General features: G+C 39.0%; 1 protein-coding gene and 1 long non-coding RNA gene across 6 annotated transcripts; both read right to left on the reverse strand.

The window, feature by feature from the left end:
- Positions 1–872: 872 nt before the first annotated feature.
- Positions 873–21,130, reverse strand: LOC144090454 (uncharacterized). Of its 4 annotated transcripts, none has more exons than XR_013305403.1 (5): positions 20,631–21,127; positions 19,564–19,707; positions 19,363–19,487; positions 13,866–14,020; positions 13,023–13,204 (listed from the first exon to the last, which is right to left on the reverse strand). XR_013305403.1 is itself a non-coding variant. In XM_077621901.1 (5 exons), exons 2-5 carry the CDS (start codon positions 19,628–19,630, stop codon positions 14,941–14,943), a joined length of 420 nt encoding a protein of 139 aa, XP_077478027.1. In that variant the 5' UTR covers positions 19,631–19,707; positions 20,631–21,130; the 3' UTR covers positions 14,936–14,940. The 4 variants fall into 4 exon arrangements, 3 of the variants coding, with proteins under 3 accessions (XP_077478029.1, XP_077478027.1, XP_077478026.1); XM_077621901.1 differs by lacking the exons at positions 13,023–13,204; positions 13,866–14,020 and adding exons at positions 14,936–15,147; positions 17,523–17,543 and having other exon boundaries at positions 20,631–21,130; XM_077621900.1 differs by lacking the exons at positions 13,023–13,204; positions 13,866–14,020 and adding exons at positions 14,936–15,147; positions 16,688–16,708 and having other exon boundaries at positions 20,631–21,129.
- On the reverse strand, positions 7,859–13,007 carry LOC144090455 (uncharacterized). 2 transcript variants are annotated; one of them, XR_013305404.1, is made up of 8 exons: positions 11,159–13,007; positions 9,687–10,673; positions 9,501–9,594; positions 8,969–9,007; positions 8,785–8,905; positions 8,549–8,663; positions 8,018–8,477; positions 7,859–7,950 (listed from the first exon to the last, which is right to left on the reverse strand). It is a non-coding gene; the product is annotated as an uncharacterized LOC144090455 (long non-coding RNA). The 2 variants fall into 2 exon arrangements; XR_013305405.1 differs by lacking the exons at positions 9,501–9,594; positions 9,687–10,673; positions 11,159–13,007 and adding an exon at positions 9,287–9,382.
- Positions 21,131–21,164: the final 34 nt, after the last annotated feature.

Raw genomic sequence — 21,164 nt, forward strand, 5'->3', positions numbered from 1 at the left:
GAGCACCCTCTTAATGAAAATACTTGGCCGGTCGAAGTTTAGTGGGTGTGTGGGTGGGCCCCTTGGCGCACACAGTAGAGTATGCGCCTACCGCCGAGTGGAAGCTGGTTCGCGTCCCGCAGACGTACTCTTGGTGCCTCTCCCGCCTTCGGCGGGAGAGGCACCTGCGACATAAGATTAATTACCTTTTACTAAAAATAACAAAAAAATAAATTTTACATTTAATCATTACATCAAAATTTGTCAAAACACTTAGCCAAAAAAATCAAAACACTTAGCCAAATTACGAGCATGCTGAGTAGGGAGGTGGCTTGCACACTTAGCCAAATTCCTTGAGCGCCCTCTTACCGAAAATACCTGACCGGTCGAAGTTTAGTGGGTGTGTGGGTGGGCCCCTTGGCGCACACAGTAGAGTATGCGCCTACCGCCGAGTGGAAGCCGGTTCGCGTCCCGCAGACGTACTCTTGGTGCCTCTCCCCGCCTTCGGCGGGGAGAGGCACCTGCGACATAAGAATAATTACCTTTTACTAAAAAAACCTTTAAACATTAAATTTTACATTTAATCATTACATCAAAATTAGTTCAAATAATTGGCCTTAAAAATCAAAAGACACTGGCTACTATTATGGAGGTGGTTTGCACACTTAGCCAAATTCCTTGAGCACCCTCTTACCAAAAAATAGTCAGCCAGTCGAAATTTTGTGGCAGTGTGAGTCAGCCCTTTAGCGCACACAGTAGAGTATATGCCTTCCGTCGAGTGGAAGCTGGTTCAATCCCCGCACACTATTTAACTTTTACTAAAATAAACTTTAAACATTTTTAAATTTAGGTCATTACACCAACATTTTTTAAAATATTTAGCCTACAAAACAAAAAGACACTGGCGACTTGCTAGTATTTTAAGCAAGCCACCCGAACATTTATTAGTCCGAAATACGTTTACGTCGCGCAGACAACTACACCCTAACGATGAAGAGATGGTGGGGTGCGGTTGGCATTCCCACCACAACCGCCGGCTGTTGAAGAACCGCATGGTGATGTTGTTCTGACAGCCGCCCTTGTCCACATCTGCCGAGTGACAGCTACACTGCTCAAACCCACGGCTGCCACAGGGTGAGGCAAGCAGGACTTGAGTTGTCGGTCGGTCGGTCGGTCGGCTGCACCCTGTTCTTCTCCTCCTGCTCCTCTTCCACGTTGTCCAATGTCTCTTCCACAACACAAAGACTATTATTTCTCAACACTGCCCAAGATACCATTTTTTTAATATCTTTACAGTGGCGACACGGTTTTCAACCTGGCATGACGAAGGCGGTGGCGATGTGCATCTGTCCAAACTGCTCCTGCGGCCGGTCAGCGAGCTCTTCCCGACTGGACGCCGTGAATGACATAAAGCACACGTGACCAAAGTGATGATGTGACGACGACGACAATCGGACTTACAGATCAGTGAGAATTTGCCCTCCGGCAAGATCGTCCGCCTGCATCTGTGGGAGCCGTCCAAAAGCATGACCGTGTCAGCCTCCGCTCACTGGGGGCGCCGGAGACTCCTGGATGAAGGCGCAATCCGGGGGGCGCCGGTACGAGCCTGTCAACAAACAAGGCAAGGCGTGAATTTGTGGGGAACATTTCCTCCATGCTGTAACTTACATTCAACAAAGCTCTTGTACGTACATGAGCCTTGTGAGGATGAGCCAGAAGCCAAGATTAATTGATTAAGTATACAATTAAGTCAATTATGACTATTATTGCTCAAATTCTTCACAATGCATTTTTTGTATTTTTTAAAGAAAATATGCCTTACTGTACATGGTCATTTTTTTTATAAATAAAAGCCTTACTATACATGGTCATTTTTTAATAAAATATGCATTACTATACTATGTCGTTTTTTTAAGAAAAAAGCCTTACTATACTATGTCGTTTTTTTTTTTTAAAGCCTTACTATACTATGTTGTTTTTTTTAAAAGAAAAAAGCCTTACTATACTATGTCGTTTTTTAAAGAAAAAAGCCTTACTATACATGGTCATTTTTTAATAAAATATGCATTACTATACTATGTCGTATTTTTAAGAAAAAAGCCTTACTATACTATGTCGTTTAAGAAAAAAGCCTTACTATACTGTCATTTTTTTTAGGAAAAAAAGCCTTACTATACTATGTCGTTTTTTTTAAAAGCCTTACTATACTATGTCGTTTTTTAAGAAAAAAGCCTTACTATACTGTTGTTTTTTAAGAAAAAAAGACATACTAGACATGGTCATTTTTTAATAAAATATGCCTTACTATACTATGTCGTTTTTTTAAAGAAAAAAAAGTCATATTATACATGGTCGTTTTCTACGGGGAAAAAAGCCTTACTATACTATGTCGTTTTTAAGAAAAAAAGCCTTACTATACTGTCGTTTTTTTTAAGAAAAAAAGCCTTACTATACTATGTCGTTTATTTCGGAAAAAAACCCTACTATACTATGTCGGTTTTTTTTTTTTAGAAAAAAGCCTTACTATCGGTTTTTAAGAGAGAAAAAACGCCTTACTATACTATGTCGTTTTTTAAGAAAAAAGCCTTAGTATACTATGTCGTTTTTAAAATAATAATGCCTTACTATACTATGTCGTTTTTTTAATTAAAAAAGCCTTACTATACTATGTCGTTTTTTAAAGACAAAAGCCTTACTATTCTATGTAATTTTTTAGGAAAAAAGCCTTACTATATATACACTGTCGTTTTTTTAGGGAAAAAGCCTTACTATACTATGTCGTTTTTTTAAAAGAAAAAAAGCCTTACTATACTATGTCGTTTTTTAAAGAAAAAAAGCCTTACTTTACTATGTCGGTTTTTTTTTACAAAATAAGCCTTCCTATACTATGTCGTTTTTTAAGAAAAAAGCCTTACTATACTATGTCGTTTTTAAGAAAAAAAGCCTTACTATACTGTGTCGTTTTTTAAAGAAAAAAGCCTTACTAAACTGTGTCGTTTTTTAAGAAAAAAGCCTTACTATACTGTCATTTTTAAAAGAAAAAAAGCCTTACTATACTATGTCGTTTTTTTAAGAGAGAAAAAACGCCTTACTATACTATGTCGTTTTTTAAGAAAAAAGCCTTACTATACTATGTCGTTTTTAAAATAATAATGCCTTACTATACTATGTCGTTTTTTTTAATTAAAAAAGCCTTACTATTCTATGTATTTTTTTAGGAAAAAAGCCTTACTATATATACTATGTCGTTTTTTTAGGGAAAAAGCCTTACTATACTATGTTGTTTTTTACGGAAAAAAGCCCTACTATACTATGTCGTTTTTTAAGAAAAAAAGCCTTACTATACTATGTCGTTTCTTTTAGAAAAAAGCCTTACTATACTATTTCGTTTTTTTTTTTAAAAAAGCCTTACTATACTATGTCGTTTTTTTACAGAAAAAAGCCCTACTATACTATGTTGTTTTTTAAGAAAAAAAGCCATACTATACATGGTCATTTTTTAATAAAATATGCCTTACTATACTATGTCGTATTTTTTTAAAAAGCCTTACTATACTATGTCGTTTTTTTTAAAGAAAAAAAGCCTTACTTTACTATGTCGTTTTTTTAAGAAAAAAGCCTTACTATACTAAGTCGTTTTTTTGGGGGGAAAAAAGCCTTACCATACTATGTCGTTTTTTTAAGAGAGAAAAAACGCCTTACTATACTATGTCGTTTTTTTAGAAAAAAGCCTTACTATACCATGTCGTTTTTTTAGGGAAAAGCCTTACTATACTGTGTCGTTTTTTTAAGAAAAAAACCTTACTATACTATGTCGTTTTCTACGAAAAAAAAGCCTTACTATACTATGTTGTTTTTATAATAATAATGCCTTACTATACTATGTCGTTTTTTTAAATTAAAAAAGCCTTACTATACTATGTCGTTTTTTAAAGACAAAAGCCTTACTATTCTATGTAATTTTTTAGGAAAAAAGCCTTACTATATATACTATGTCGTTTTTTTAGGGAAAAAGCCTTACTATACTATGTCGTTTTTTTAAGAGAGAAAAAACGCCTTACTATACTATGTCGTTTTTTTAGAAAAAAGCCTTACTATACCATGTCGTTTTTTTAGGGAAAAGCCTTACTATACTGTGTCGTTTTTTTAAGAAAAAAACCTTACTATACTATGTCGTTTTCTACGAAAAAAAAGCCTTACTATACTATGTTGTTTTTATAATAATAATGCCTTACTATACTATGTCGTTTTTTTAAATTAAAAAAGCCTTACTATACTATGTCGTTTTTTAAAGACAAAAGCCTTACTATTCTATGTAATTTTTTAGGAAAAAAGCCTTACTATATATACTATGTCGTTTTTTTAGGGAAAAAGCCTTACTATACTATGTCGTTTTTTTTGAAGAAAAAAAGCCTTACTATACTATGTCGTTTTTTTAAAGAAAAAAAGCCTTACTTTACTATGTCGTTTTTTTTTTTTTACAAAAAAAGCCTTACTATACTATGTCGTTTTTTAAGAAAAAAGCCTTACTACACTATGTCGTTTTTAAGAAAAAAGCCTTACTACACTGTGTCGTTTTTTTAAAGAAAAAAGCCCTACTATACTATGTTGTTTTTTAAGAAAAAAGCCTTACTATACTATGTTGTTTTTTACGGAAAAAAGCCCTACTATAATATGTTGTTTTTTAAGAAAAAAGCCTTACTATACTATGTCGTTTCTTTTAGAAAAAAGCCTTACTATACTATGTCATTTTTTAAAAGAAAAAAGCCTTACTATACTATTTCGTTTTTTTAAGAAAAAAAGCCTTACTATACTATGTCGTTTTTTTACGGAAAAAAGCCCTACTATACTATGTTGTTTTTTAAGAAAAAAAGCCTTACTATACATGGTCATTTTTTAATAAAATATGCCTTACTATACTATGTCGTATTTTTTTAAAAAGCCTTACTATACTATGTTGTTTTTTTAAAGAAAAAAAGCCTTACTATACTATGTCGTTTTTTTCGGAAAAAAAGCCCTACTATACTATGTCGTTTTTTAAGAAAAAAGCCTTACTGTACTATGTCGTTTTTTTTTGTGGAAAAAAAGCCTTACTATACTATGTCGTTTTTTAAGAGAAAAAACGCCTTACTATACTATGTCGTTTTTTTAAGACAAAAGCCTTACTATACTATGTCGTTTTTTAGAAAAAAGCCTTACTATGTCGTTTTTTTAAGAGAGAAAAAACGCCTTACTATACTATGTCGTTTTTTAAGAAAAAAGCCTTACTATACTATGTCGTTTTTTTTTTTAAAAGCCTTACTATACTGTGTCGTTTTTTTAAGAAAAAAACCTTACTATACTATGTCGTTTTCTACGAGAAAAAAAAGCCTTACTATACTACGTCGTTTTTAAAATAATAATGCCTTACTATACTATGTCGTTTTTTTAATTAAAAAAGGCTTACTATACTATGTCGTTTTTTAAGAAAAAAAGCCTTACTATACTATGTCATTTTTTCAAGAAAAAAGCCTTACTATACTATGTCGATTTTTAAGACAAAAGCCTTACTATACTATTTCGTTTTTTGGGGGAAAAAAGCCTTACTATACTGTGTTTTTTTAGGGAAAAAGCCTTACTATACTATGTCATTTTTTAGGGAAAAAGCCTTACTATACCATGTCGTTTTTTTAAAGAAAAAAGCCTTACTATACTGTCGTTTTTTAAGAAGAAAAAAGCCTTACTATACTATGTCGATTTTTAAGACAAAAGCCTTACTATACTATTTCGGGTTTTTTTGGAAAAAAGCCTTACTATACTATGTCGTTTTTATAATAATAATGCCTTACTATACTATGTCGTTTTTTAAAATTAAAAAAGCCTTACTATACTATGTCGTTTTTTAAAGACAAAAGCCTTACTATTTTATGTAATTTTTTAGGAAAAAAGCCTTACTATATATACTATGTCGTTTTTTTAGGGAAAAAGCCTTACTATACTATGTCGTTTTTTTTTGAAGAAAAAAAGCCTTACTTTACTATGTCGTTTTTTTTTTTACAAAAAAAGCCTTACTATACTATGTCGTTTTTTAAGAAAAAAGCCTTACTACACTATGTCGTTTTTAAGAAAAAAAGCCTTACTATACTGTGTCGTTTTTTAAAGAAAAAAGCCCTACTATACTATGTTGTTTTTTAAGAAAAAAGCCTTACTATACTATGTTGTTTTTTACGGAAAAAAGCCCTACTATACTATGTTGTTTTTTAAGAAAAAAGCCTTACTATACTATGTCGTTTCTTTTAGAAAAAAGCCTTACTATACTATGTCGTTTCTTTTAGAAAAAAGCCTTACTATACTATGTTGTTTTTTACGGAAAAAAGCCCTACTATACTATGTTGTTTTTTAAGAAAAAAGCCTTACTATACTATGTCGTTTCTTTTAGAAAAAAGCCTTACTATACTATGTCATTTTTTAAAAGAAAAAAGCCTTACTATACTATTTCGTTTTTTTAAGAAAAAAAGCCTTACTATACTATGTCGTTTTTTTACGGAAAAAAGCCCTACTATACTATGTTGTTTTTTAAGAAAAAAAGCCATACTATACATGGTCATTTTTTAATAAAATATGCCTTACTATACTATGTCGTATTTTTTAGAAAAAAGCCTTACTATGTCGTTTTTTTAAGAGAGAAAAAACGCCTTACTATACTATGTCGTTTTTTTAAGACAAAAGCCTTACTATACTATGTCGTTTTTTAGAAAAAAGCCTTACTATGTCGTTTTTTTAAGAGAGAAAAAACGCCTTACTATACTATGTCGTTTTCAAAAAAAAAGCCTTACTATACTATGTCGTTTTTAAAATAATAATGCCTTACTATACTATGTCGTTTTTTTAATTAAAAAAGCCTTACTATACTATGTCGTTTTTTAAAGATAAAAGCCTTACTATTCTATGTATTTTTTTAGGAAAAAAGCCTTACTATATATACTATGTCGTTTTTTCAGGGAAAAAGCCTTACTATACTATGTCGTTTTTTTTAAGAAAAAAAGCCTTACTATACTATGTCATTTTTTAAAGAAAAAAAGCCCTACTTTACTATGTCGTTTTTTTTTTTTTTTTACAAAAAAAGCCTTACTATACTATGTCGTTTAAGAAAAAAGCCTTACTATACTATGTTGTTTTTTACGGAAAAAAGCCCTACTATACTATGTTGTTTTTTAAGAAAATAGCCTTACTATACTATGTCGTTTCTTTTAGAAAAAAGCCTTACTGTACTATGTCGTTTTTTTTTTTTTTTTTTTTTTGAAAAAAAGCCATACTATACATGGTCATTTTTTAATAAAATATGCCTTACTATACTATGTCGTATTTTTTTAAAAAGCCTTACTATACTATGTTGTTTTTTTAAAGAAAAAAAGCCTTACTATACTATGTCGTTTTTTTCGGAAAAAAAGCCCTACTATACTATGTCGTTTTTTAAGAAAAAAGCCTTACTGTACTATGTCGTTTTTTTTTGTGGAAAAAAAGCCTTACTATACTATGTCGTTTTTTAAGAGAAAAAACGACTTACTATAATATGTCGTTTTTTAGAAAAAAGCCTTACTATGTCGTTTTTTTAAGAGAGAAAAAACGCCTTACTATACTATTTCGTTTTTTAAGAAAAAAAGCCTTACTATACTATGTCGTTTTTTTTTTTAAAAGCCTTACTATACTGTGTCGTTTTTTTAAGAAAAAAGCCTTACTATACCATGTCGTTTTTTTAAAGAAAAAAGCCTTACCATACTGTCGTTTTTTAAGAAAAAAAAGCCTTACTATACTATGTCGTTTTTTTCAGAAAAAAAGCCTTACTATACTATGTCGTTTTTTAAGAAAAAAAGCCTTACCATACTATCGTGGCTACTCACCGTAACAGATGACGCAGTTCTTCACCTTCCTCAATTCGGCGGCCACGTCCCTCCACAGAACGGTGAAGACCGACTTCCCGCTCTCGTCCAGCTGAAAGCAAAGACCCGTTTAAGCGGGCGGACGGCCAAATGCAATCGCAATGGGGGGCGGGACTAGCCTGCATGGAACGGCCGATGGCGAGGACGTTCCTCGGTGAGATCACGATGGGCACCGCGTCCTGCGCACGGAACTCCATGACAGCCGCCAGCACCTCTTCCACGTCTTGTTGAGCTGTCTTATGAATTTCAATTCTTTTCTATAGTATTTTTTCCAACAACCCTCTTTTTTTTGGTGAGTGACGCGATAAATTCCCTCAAAATCAAGAGGAAGTGGCGCAAAACTATCCCCAAAGCAAAAGAAAATGGGGGGGTCGATAAAGTTTGTTCTAAACCAAAATGTTTGAAGAATTGAGTCAATTCAGTCTCCCTGCCACAAGATGGCTGTTCAGACACAGGCTTGATCATCATCATGGAATCATCAAAAGCCTTGATTGTCATCATACACAGCAGCGTAGGACGAAATTGATGGTGCTACTCCACAAAGTGCGCCTTCCCGGCAAAAGACCAAAAATATGTCATCTAAAAATATAAGAATCACATCCTGTTAAGGTAAATACTAAAAAAAATGGCCTCATCTAAGATATTACTACCATCCACGGAGATCCCGGTGGTCTCGAGATGTCCTCGGGGACATTGCAGGTTCGTTGGCAATCTGCTGTGATGGATATATGGCACCTCCTCCCGAGAGCGACCAAATCCTGGCGACTGTAGAAAAAGTTTGCCGGGCAGATGTTAGCAAACAACGACAAGACTGAGGAAACAAAACACCAAACTGGAGAGCAAGAGCCAGCTGCACCCCTGCGCGCCGCCATCTTGGATCACTTACCTTCCTTCAAAGCTTTGAAGAATGGAGTCAATTCAGAGTGCCTGTCGTAAGATGGCCGCCAGTCACTTACACCAACGACAGAGCCTCAAGACTCCTAGTTTACACGTACCCGTGGAGCACGCTGAAATTGAGCAAACACGGGGTTGCGATTGGACGACGACACGGGCCGGCGTGGCCGACTCACCGCAGTTGTCTCGGATGAACGTGAGCAGCTCCGTCACTCCTGCGGGACAGACAAAGCGCTGTCCGATTAGGATGATTAGAAATGGGCCATTTTCTTTCAAGTCTGCTTCTGCCACTTTCAATGATTCAACTCAAAATGCTAGAAATGAATTGATTTTTTTCCCATTGTGTTTAACTCCAAATGGTATATAATGGTTGATTTGTATTTTGATTGCAAAATAAAAAAGCTACAGTTAAAAATGTGCAGATTTTTTTCTTGGAACATTTTCCAATACATTATTTACGTTTTTTAGCAAAGTATGACGAACTTTGCACTCACCTTGATCCCTCTGTCCGTCCCTGCCGTCCGCCCGTCCATGCCGTCCGTCCGTCCGTCCGCCCGTCCGTCCGTCCGTCCGTCCGCCCGTCCGTCCGTCCATGACCATGACCAAAATAATAAAGCTACAGTTAAAAATGTGCAGATTTTTTTCTTTGAACATTTTCCAATAAATTATTTATGTTTTTTAGCAAAGTATGGCGAACTTTGCACTCACCTTGATCCCTCTGTCCGTCCCTGCCGTCCGCCCGTCCATGCCGTCCGTCCGTCCGCCCGTCCGTCCGTCCATGACCATGACCAAAATAAAAAAGCTACAGTTAAAAATGTGCAGATTTTTTTCTTTGAACATTTTCCAATAAATTATTTACGTTTTTTAGCAAAGTATGACGAACTTTGCACTCACCTTGATCCCTCTGTCCGTCCCTGCCGTCCGCCCGTCCGTCCATTCCGTCCATGCCGTCCGTCCGCCCGTCCGTCCGCCCGTCCGTCCATGCCGTCCGTCCGCCCGTCCGTCCGTCCGCCCGTCCGTCCGTCCATGCCGTCCGTCCGCCCGTCCGTCCGTCCGCCCGTCCGTCCGTCCATGCCGTCCGTCCGTCCGCCCGTCCGTCCATGACCAAAAGTCCACCGGTAAAAAAGTGTCCAAAAGTCCACCGGTAAAAAAGTGTCCATAAATCCATGGGTAAAAAAGTGTCCAAAACTCCACTGGGGGAGAAAAGTGTCCAAAACTCCACTGGGGAGAAAAGTGTCCAAAACTCCACTAGGGAGAAAAGTGTCCAAAAAGTGTCCAAAACTCCACTGGGGAGAAAAGTGTCCAAAACTCCACTAGGGAGAAAAGTGTCCAAAAAGTGTCCAAAACTCCACTGGGGAGAAAAGTGTCCAAAAAGTGTCCAAAACTCCACTGGGGAGAAAAGTGTCCAAAAAGTGTCCAAAACTCCACTGGGGAGAAAAGTGTCCAAAAAGTGTCCAAAACTCCACTGGGGAGAAAAGTGTCCAAAAAGTGTCCAAAACTCCACTGGGGAGAAAAGTGTCCAAAAACTCCACTGGGGAGAAAAGTGTCCAAAAAGTGTCCAAAACTCCACTGGGGAGAAAAGTGTCCAAAAAGTGTCCAAAACTCCACTGGGGAGAAAAGTGTCCAAAAACTCCACTGGGGAGAAAAGTGTCCAAAAAGTGTCCAAAACTCCACTGGGGAGAAAAGTGTCCACAAATCAAAACTCAAAGACCAAAATACTTACCTGCACCGGTAAAAAAAAGTGTCCAAAAGTCCACCGGTAAAAAAGTGTCCATAAATCCACGGGTAAAAAAGTGTCCAAACGTCCAAGGGAAAAAAAGTGTCCAAAACTCCACGGGTAAAAAAGTGTCCAAACGTCCAAGGGAAAAAAAGTGTCCAAAACTCCACTGGGGAGAAAAGTGTCCAAAACTCCACTGGGGAGAAAAGTGTCCAAAAAGTGTCCAAAACTCCACTGGGGAGAAAAGTGTCCAAAAAGTGTCCAAAACTCCACTGGGGAGAAAAGTGTCCAAAAAGTGTCCAAAACTCCACTGGGGAGAAAAGTGTCCAAAAAGTGTCCAAAACTCCACTGGGGAGAAAAGTGTCCAAAAACTCCACTGGGGAGAAAAGTGTCCAAAAAGTGTCCAAAACTCCACTGGGGAGAAAAGTGTCCAAAAAGTGTCCAAAACTCCACTGGGGAGAAAAGTGTCCAAAAACTCCACTGGGGAGAAAAGTGTCCAAAAAGTGTCCAAAACTCCACTGGGGAGAAAAGTGTCCACAAATCAAAACTCAAAGACCAAAATACTTACCTGCACCGGTAAAAAAAAGTGTCCAAAAGTCCACCGGTAAAAAAGTGTCCATAAATCCACGGGTAAAAAAAGTGTCCAAACGTCCAAGGGAAAAAAAGTGTCCAAAACTCCACGGGTAAAAAAGTGTCCAAACATCCAAGGGAAAAAAAGTGTCCAAAACTCCACTGGGGAGAAAAGTGTCCAAAAAGTGTCCAAAACTCCACTGGGGAGAAAAGTGTCCAAAAAGTGTCCAAAACTCCACTGGGGAGAAAAGTGTCCAAAAAACTCCACTGGGGAGAAAAGTGTCCAAAAAGTGTCCAAAACTCCACTGGGGAGAAAAGTGTCCACAAATCAAAACTCAAAGACCAAAATACTTACCTGCACCGGTAAAAAAGTGTCCAAAAGTCCACCGGTAAAAAAGTGTCCATAAATCCACGGGTAAAAAAGTGTCCAAACGTCCAAGGAAAAAAAAGTGTCCAAAACTCCACGGGTAAAAAAGTGTCCAAACGTCCAAGGGAAAAAAAGTGTCCAAAACTCCACTGGGGAGAAAAGTGTCCAAAAAGTGTCCAAAACTCCACTGGGGAGAAAAGTGTCCAAAAAGTGTCCAAAACTCCACTGGGGAGAAAAGTGTCCAAAAAGTGTCCAAAACTCCACTGGGGAGAAAAGTGTCCAAAAAGTGTCCAAAACTCCACTGGGGAGAAAAGTGTCCAAAAAGTGTCCAAAAAACTCCACTGGGGAGAAAAGTGTCCAAAAAGTGTCCAAAAAACTCCACTGGGGAGAAAAGTGTCCAAAAAGTGTCCAAAAAACTCCACTGGGGAGAAAAGTGTCCAAAAAGTGTCCAAAACTCCACTGGGGAGAAAAGTGTCCAAAAAGTGTCCAAAACTCCACTGGGGAGAAAAGTGTCCAAAAAGTGTCCAAAACTCCACTGGGGAGAAAAGTGTCCAAAAAACTCCACTGGGGAGAAAAGTGTCCAAAAAGTGTCCAAAACTCCACTGGGGAGAAAAGTGTCCACAAATCAAAACTCAAAAGACCAAAATACTTACCTGCACCGGTAAAAAAGTGTCCAAAAGTCCACCGGTAAAAAAGTGTCCAAACGTCCAAGGAAAAAAAAGTGTCCAAAACTCCACGGGTAAAAAAGTGTCCAAACATCCAAGGGAAAAAAAGTGTCCAAAACTCCACTGGGGAGAAAAGTGTCCAAAAAGTGTCCAAAACTCCACTGGGGAGAAAAGTGTCCAAAAAGTGTCCAAAACTCCACTGGGGAGAAAAGTGTCCAAAAAGTGTCCAAAACTCCACTGGGGAGAAAAGTGTCCAAAAAACTCCACTGGGGAGAAAAGTGTCCAAAAAGTGTCCAAAACTCCACTGGGGAGAAAAGTGTCCAAAAAACTCCACTGGGGAGAAAAGTGTCCAAAAAGTGTCCAAAACTCCACTGGGGAGAAAAGTGTCCAAAAAGTGTCCAAAACTCCACTGGGGAGAAAAGTGTCCAAAACTCCACTAGGGAGAAAAGTGTCCACAAATCAAAACTCAAAAACCAAAATACTTACCTGCACCGGTAAAAAAGTGTCCAAAACTCCACTGGGGAGAAAAAGTGTCCAAAACTCCACTGGGGAGAAAAAGTGTCCAAAACTCCACTGGGGAGAAAAAGTGTCCAAAACTCCACTGGGGAGAAAAAGTGTCCAAAACTCCACTGGGGAGAAAAAGTGTCCAAAACTCCACTGGGGAGAAAAAGTGTCCAAAACTCCACTGGGGAGAAAAAGTGTCCAAAACTCCACTGGGGAGAAAAAGTGTCCAAAACTCCACTGGGGAGAAAAAGTGTCCAAAACTCCACTGGGGAGAAAAAGTGTCCAAAACTCCACTGGGGAGAAAAAGTCCGTCCGTCCCTGCCGTCCGTCCGTGCCGTCCCTGCCGTCCGTGCCGTCCCTGCCGTCCGTGCCGTCCCTGCCGTCCGTGCCGTCCCTGCCGTCCGTCCGTGCCGTCCGTCCGTGCCGTCCCTGCCGTCCGTCCGTCCGTGCCGTCCGTCCATGCCGTCCAGGTTGAACTCCACTTTAGTGTCCCGGAGGTACTTAGCCAGGCCGGCGTGGTGCAGCCAGACCAGGTGGCCCCAGGCCTGTTAGAACTCAAGCCGCTGTCCACCAGGAAGATGTCCATCAACTTAAAAAAGCCAACCAGGGACAGAGTTTAGTCTTCTTTCTAAACAAACATTTTATAGCCTTAATTCCATCGTGTACATACACTACAACAAGTGCATGCCATACAATGTGTGTCAATCAATCACATTTGCATTTAACATCATTAAGCAAAACTTTGAGCCCATTCGCACCGACAAATAAGTGTATTTTTACAAACAAAATCATAGGAGTATGAACATTAGCTTAACTAACGCTCATTTAGCATCCACAATAAAATACAGTTAGAAGCACTACGTGGACTCCCTGCTAGCGTATCGATTAACCACTCAGGGCTAGCGCTAGCCTCGTGCTAATCGCTCATTAGCGTGATATTTCCACAAAAAAGACAGTTGGAATCCCGTAACAATAACCACCGCGTTAAGAACACCGTTCGGTTCTTATGAATACTTGCACTATACATCATTTAGCAAAATAACATTAGAATTTAAGCTTTAAGGTTTAACCTTAACCCTTGCTTGCTTAGCGGAGCTCAACATGGCCATCTTCAGCTCAAAATAAACGCACACTTGTTCACCATAATAAGTAAGCAACTCGTAAGACATCAAAATAAACGCACACTTGTTCATTATAACAAGCAACTAACTCGTAAGACATTAAAATAAATGTTATAATCATTGTTTTACCTGACTGGGGTGCAATAGTTCTGAGATACAGTGTGCCGAGCTCCACCACCTGAAGTCATTTGAAGTTAATCAGCGTTCTGTTGTCTCCGTGCCCTGCGATTGGCTGGCTGGCAAGCCATAGTTGGCCGGGATTGGCTCCAGCATCCCTGCAACTCCTACCAAGAAAAGCAATACGGAAAATGATTGAATCAATGAATGATTTTTTTTTTTAAAGGAATTATATTGGCACCATTAGATAGACCAGCGCTATTTTGTATAGCTACCAAAGAGATGTGTAATTCTTCCAAATCAATAAAACTGAATAAAGCAGTTTCAAAATATAAACCATTACACATACATATGGGTGTGGCTAGTACGCATTCAAGTAGTAGTCAAGTGCATATTGACTTTTGGATTTTTAGGAAGAGAAAATGACTAGAGTCCAACCATTACGACTAATGCACATGTGTCAAAGTGGCGGCCCGGGGGCCAAATCTGGCCCGCCGCATCATTTTGTGCGGCCCGAGAAAGTCAATCATGAGTGCCGACTTTCTGTTTTAGGATCAAATTAAAATGAAGAGTATATATGTATATTCAATTTCCTGATTTTCCACCTTTTAAATCAATCATTGTGATTTTTTAATCATTTTTTTCTGTGTTTTTAGTTCAACAATCATTTAGTAAAATCTAAAAATATATTTTAAAAAAGCTAAAATAAACATTGTTTTAGATCTATAAAAAACTGAATATTCAGGGCTTTTAATCCAGTTCTTTTAATCCATTTATAAAAAAAATAATCTAAGTATTATATCTAAAATGGTCCGGCCCACGTGAAATCAAGTTGACGTTAAAGCGGCCCACAAACCAACCCGAGTCTGACACCCTTGGACTAATGTGTGGCGTGCAGGAGCTAAAAATCTGTTTTCGCCGCTTTCTAAAAGTGTGACTTTCTGTGGAAACTCCCAGAAAACAAGCACAATGTATAGTAAGGCTTTTTTTTCTTTGAAACATTTTTAAAGTTGTTTAGTAAGGATATTATTAAAAAAACAAAAAAAAGGAACATGATTCAAATGAATGACAATGACACATGATACATTTAGATCTTGCATTTATTAATGTTATTGTCTAGGCTCCGAGGTGTGGCGGAGCCTTGTTTTTTGATGTTTCTCTCAAATTTTGCTCTCCTCCATACAGTAGCCACCGTCTTGGTTCTCCCGGCTTCCTCCTCTTTGGTACCCGACGTCGTCATCGTCGTCGCGGTTCCGCTCGTACGCCCCGTTTTGATCGCCATGGCGCCCGTCACCTTTATTTTTATCATACACAGCTGCGTAGAATGAAATGGGTGAAATATCATTCAAGAAAGGTGCTCTTAAATGAGTCCAAATGGTTAAAAGTCTGCGCTTTGATGGCCAACGTTTTCAATAGGTCCAGAAAAAGACTTGGGCTTGCTCAAGGGCCACTGTCTGTGGGTGGCGGCAGCTTTTTGCTCAAATCATCCAACACTGACCGAGCTGACTGACAAACTTGAAGCAACGGGGGTTGGGCTACGACAAGCACCTGACGACAATCCACTGATTGCACTTGTATGACACTAGTATTGTGGAATGGCTTGCTCTTTATGAAAACCTACATTTTGTGGAATAGTTTGAAATGAAAGCCCAATCTTATGGGATGCTATGCCTTTATATCAAATCAAAAACCTTTATTGTCATCATACACAGCTGCGTATAATGAAATGGGTGAAATATCATTCAACAAAGGTGCTCTTAAATGAGTCCAAATGGTTAAAAGTCTGCGCTTTGATGGCCAACGTTTTCAATAGGTCCAGAAAAAGACTTGGGCTTGCTCAAGGGCTACTGTCTGTGGGTGGCGGCAGCTTTTTGCTCAAATCATCCAACACTGACCGAGCTGACTGACAAATTTGAAGCAACGGGGGTTGGGCTACGACAAGCACCTGACGACAATCCACTGATTGCACTTGTATGACACTAGTATTGTGGAATGGCTTGCTCTTTATGAAAACCTACATTTTGTGGAATAGTTTGAAATGAAAGCCCAATCTTATGGGATGCTATGCCTTTATATCAAATCAAAAACCTTTATTGTCATCATACACAGCTGCGTATAATGAAATGGGTGAAATATCATTCAACAAAGGTGCTCTTAAATGAGTCCAAATGGTTAAAAGTCTGCGCTTTGATGGCCAACGTTTTCAATAGGTCCAGAAAAAGACTTGGGCTTGCTCAAGGGCTACTGTCTGTGGGTGGCGGCAGCTTTTTGCTCAAATCATCCAACACTGACCGAGCTGACTGACAAACTTGAAGCAACGGGGGTTGGGCTACGACAAGCACCTGACGACAATCCACTGATTGCACGCGTAGGACACTAGTATTGTGGAAAGGCTTGCTCTTTATCATACCTGTCAACCTCTGCCGATAACTGCCCTTATAAATGATTATGATTCCCCTTAGAAACCCCCAAAAAAACCTTACAAACACCGTACGAGTGTACGGTGTTTGTAAGGTTTTTTGCCAGGCAGCTTTTTGTTTTGCAAGGCATACAGCAGACATAGGTGAAAAAAGTTGAATTGACGGGGGTTGGGCCACTGTGGGTGGGTTAGAGGGGAGCTTTTTGCTCATCCAGCCCCGACCGAGCTGACTGACAAACTTGAACCAGCGGGGGTTGGGCTGCAAGAAGCACCTGATGGCAATCCACTGATTGCACACGTAGGACACTAGTATTGTGGAAAGGCTTGCTCTTTATGAAAACCTACATTTTGTGGAATAGTTTGAAATGAAAGCCCAATCTTATGGGATGCTATGCCTTTATATCAAATCAAAAACCTTTATTTTCATCATACACAGCTGCGTATAATGAAATGGGTGAAATATCATTCAACAAAGGTGCTCTTAAATGAGTCAAAATGGTTAAAAGTTTGCACTTTGATGGCCCACGTTTGAAATAGATCCAAAAAAAAGTCTTGAACTGGCTTTGACAGTTTACACCAGGCAGCAATGTTCCCTCTAATTTTTGGTTTGTCTGGGCAGAAAGACAACCTCCCTGAGCACACCGAGTACTGGTGTGAGCAACATCATCATTACTCGCTATGGGCACACACCAGTATCACACCTGCCATAAGCAGGTGCATGTCTACTACACAAATTATTTAGTAATAATAAAATGTAATGATTAATATCTATGAATGGGGCGGCCCGGCGGATGAGTGGTTCGCGCGTCGGCCTCACGGCTAAAAAAATAAAATAAAATATAGGGATTTTATTTTGTGCGCTCCATATGATTTGCTGTGCGCGGAGAAGACGAGACTAGTGCGCAATTGCGCACGCGCGCAGCTTAGAGGGAACATTGCCAGGTAGCTTTTTGTTTTGCAAGGCATACAGCAGACATCGGTGAAAAAAGTTGAATTGACGGGGGTTGGGCCACTGTGGGTGGGTTAGAGGGGAGCTTTTTGCTCATCCAGCCCCGACCGAGCTGACTGACAAACTTGAACCAGCGGGGGTTGGGCTGCAAGAAGCACCTGATGGCAATCCACTGATTGCACGCGTAGGACACTAGTATTGTGGAAAGGCTTGCTCTTTATGAAAACCTACATTTTGTGGAATAGTTTGAAATGAAAGCCCAATCTTATGGGATGCTATCCCTTTATATCAAATCAAAAACCTTTATTTTCATCATACACAGCTGCGTATAATGAAATGGGTGAAATATCATTCAACAAAGGTGCTCTTAAATGAGTCAAAATGGTTAAAAGTCTGCACTTTGATGGCCCACGTTTGAAATAGGTCCAAAAAAAAGTCTTGAACTGGCTTTGACAGTTTACACCAGGCAGCAATGTTCCCTCTAATTTTTTGTTTGTCTGGGCAGAAAGACAACCTCCCTGATCACACTGATTGCTGGTGTGAGCAACATCATCCTTACATACCTGTCAACCTCTGCCGATAACTGCCCTTATAAATGATTATGATTCCCCTTACAGCCCCCCAAAAAACCTTACAAACACCGTACGACTCGTACGTTTAGAGGGAACATTGCTGCCTGGTGTAAACTGTCAAAGCCAGTTCAAGACTTTTTTTTTTTACCTATTTCAAATGTGGGACATCAAAGTCCAGACTTTTAACCATTTGGACTCATTTAAGAGCACCTTTGTTGAATGATATTTCACCCATTTCATTATTACGCAGCTGTGTATGATGACATTAAAGGTTTTTGATTTGATATAAAGGCATAGAATCCCATAAGGTTAGGCTTTCATTTCAAACTATTCCACAAAATGTAGGTTTTCATAAAGAGCAAGCGTTTCCACAATACTAGTGTCATACAAGTGCAATCAGTGGATTGTCGTCAGGTGCTTGTCGTAGCCCAACCCCCGTTGCTTCAAGTTTGTCAGTCAGCTCGGTCAGTGTTGGATGATTTGAGCAAAAAGCTGCCGCCACCCACAGACAGTGGCCCTTGAGCAAGCCCAAGTCTTTTTCTGGACCTATTGAAAACGTTGGCCATCAAAGCGCAGACTTTTAACCATTATAAAAAACCTTACAAACACCGTACGAGTCGTACGGTGTTTGTAAGGTTTTTTGGGGGTTTGTAAGGGGAATCATAATCATTTATAAGGGCAGTTATCGGCAGAGGTTGACAGGTATGTCATTACTCGCTATGGGCACACACCAGTATCACACCTGCCATAAGCAGGTGCATGTCTACTACACAAATTATTGAGTAATAATAAAATGTAATGATTAATATCTATGAATGGGGCGGCCCGGTGGATGAGTGGTTCGCGCGTCGGCCTCACAGCTAAAAAAAATTAAAATAGGGATTTTATTTTGTGCGCTCCATATGATTTGCTGTGCGCGGAGAAGATGAGTCTAGTGCGCAATTGCGCACGCGCGTAGCTTAGAGGGAACATTGCCAGGCAGCTTTTTGTTTTGCAAGGCATACAGCAGACATAGTTGAAAAAGTTGAATTGACGGGGGTTGGGCCATTGTGGGTTAGAGGGGAGCTTTTTGCTCATTCAGCCCCGACTGAGCTGACTGACAAACTTGAAGCAGCGGGGGTTGGGCTGCAAGAAGCACCTGATGGCAATCCACTGATTGCATGCGTAGGACACTTAGTATTGTGGAAAGCTTGCTCTTTACGAAAACCTACATTTTGGGGAATGGTTTGAAATGAAAGCCTAGTCTTATGGGATACTACACCTTTATATCAAATCAAAAGCCTTTATTGCCATCGTAGACCGCTGCGTAGAATGAAATGGGTGAAATATCATTCATCACGGCGCTCTTAAAAGAGTCAAAATGGATAAAAGTCTGCGCTTTGATGGCCAACGTTTTCAATAGATCCTGAAAAAGTCTTGGACTTGCTCAAGGGCCGCTGTGGCTTGGGCCAGCATTTTTGTTCCAAGAAATCCAGCAGACACAAAGTTGAAGCAACCGTGCCGTAGCATTACCGCCAATCGGCCTCCGGGTGTCCCTATCCTAGTAAATAGCTTGAAAACGACACCAACCTTGTCTGCAGTCCCCTTCAATAGCTTTACAGTGGCGACACGGTTTTCAACCCGGCATGACGATGGCGGTGGCGACGTGCATCTGTCCCAACTGCTCCTGCGGCCGGTCAGCGAGCTCTTCCCGACTGGACGCCGTGAATGACATAAAGGTCACGTGACCAAAGCGATGATGATGTTGACGACGACGACAATCGGACTTACAGATCAGTGAGGATTTGCCCTCCGGCAAAGTCGTCCGCCTGCATCTGCGGGGGCCGTCCAAAAGCATGACCGTGTCAGCCTCCGCTCACTGGGGCGCCGGAGACTCCTGGATGAAGGCGCAATCCGGGGGGCGCCGGTACGAGCCTGTCAACAAACAAGGCAGGGCGTGAATTTGTGGGGAACATTTCCTCCATGCTGTAACTTACATTCAACAAATATCTTGTACGTACACGAGCCTTGTGAGGATGAGCCAGAAGCCAAGATTCATTGATTAAGTATACAATAAAGTCAATTATGACTATTATTGCTCAAATGCCACACAGAGAAAAAAGCCTTACTATACAATGTGTTTTATTTTTTTTACGAAAAAAGCCTTACTATACTATGTAGTTTTTTTTAAAGCTTTACTATACTATGTCGTTTTTTTAAAGAGAAAAGCCTTACTATACTATGTAGTTTTTTTTAAGAAAAGGCTTTTTTCTTAAAAAAATACATAGTACAGTAAGGTTTTTTTCTTTAAAAAACAGACCATGTATAGTAATGCATTTTTATTTAATAAATAACCATGTATAGTAGGGCTTTTTACCTAAAAAAAAAAGACCATGTATAGTAAGGCCTTTTTTCTTTAAAAAAGACCATATAGTAAGGCTTTTTTTTCCTTAAAAAAGACCATATAGTAAGGCTTTTTTTCCTTTAAAAAAGACCATGTATAGTAAGGCTTTTTTTCTTTAAAAAAGACCATGTATGTATAGTAAGGGTTTTTTTCCTTTAAAAAAGACCATGTGTAGTCAGGATGAGAAAAAAGAACATTAAGGATTTTAAAAAAGACCACCATGTATAATAAAGACCATAAAAAAGAAAGAAAAAAAAACATTAAAAAGAGCTAACATAGTAAGCTATGCATACTTTCGCAAAAAGAGGTTAATGTATTGTACTCGTAAAGCTCTCGTATTACCCCCGAAAAAGTCAATTTAAACGACTGCTTTTTCTCTAAATTAAAACTCAGAACGGGTGTGTACAACGAGGCATAAAAAAACAACCGTGAGTGTTGGCCATTTCTTCCTTACCATTTATGGTCCGGCTCACATTTTACTTTGGAACAAATGAGCAAAATAAGAAAGTCCGTCAAACGCGTAAGTGACATCACTTCCGGCTTGACCTACATTTCAGCTGGAGTGACGCGTAACTGACACAAGAGGGAACTAGCGAGGAACTTTACTTTGGACGGCTTTAATTATTTCCTTCATTCTTTTCATTCATTTCAACATGAATTACAATTGAAATAAATAAGAGTAAATCCGCAATTGAGAAATGAAAGTATGACCAAAAATGAACACAAAGAACTACTCAACTTCTGAATAAAACAAATACTGTAATAGATTTTTCGTAGCACTCCTGGTCCTCTGCTATTGACGACAATAGTTGTTCAATGTATACTTTTGCCATGTTTTTTTTGGCTGCCCAGTCACTACTTCGAATCATTTTAATCCATTTTGAAGGGTTACGGCGAGAAAATGGAGCGAGAAAAGGGAAAGGGACGTAAACAGGAAGTGGACTTTCGCTGTCCCCTCCCCTTATTGGGGAGGGGCTGGGCGGGGCGT

The sequence above is a fragment of the Stigmatopora argus genome, chromosome 16, assembly GCF_051989625.1.
Source record: "Stigmatopora argus isolate UIUO_Sarg chromosome 16, RoL_Sarg_1.0, whole genome shotgun sequence".
NCBI lineage: Eukaryota > Metazoa > Chordata > Actinopteri > Syngnathiformes > Syngnathidae > Stigmatopora > Stigmatopora argus.

Bases quoted from the DNA above. Each gene is read 5' to 3' on its own strand.
- LOC144090454 (XM_077621901.1), bottom strand. From the start codon at position 19,630: ATGCTTTTGGACGGCCCCCGCAGATGCAGGCGGACGACTTTGCCGGAG. The intron at 19,488-19,563 runs GTAAGTCCGATT...CACGGCGTCCAG, and splicing joins GGGCAAATCCTCACTGATCT to TCGGGAAGAGCTCGCTGACC. The intron at 15,148-17,522 runs GTTTTTGATTTG...ATAAAAATAAAG, and splicing joins TGTGTATGATGAAAATAAAG to GTGACGGGCGCCATGGCGAT.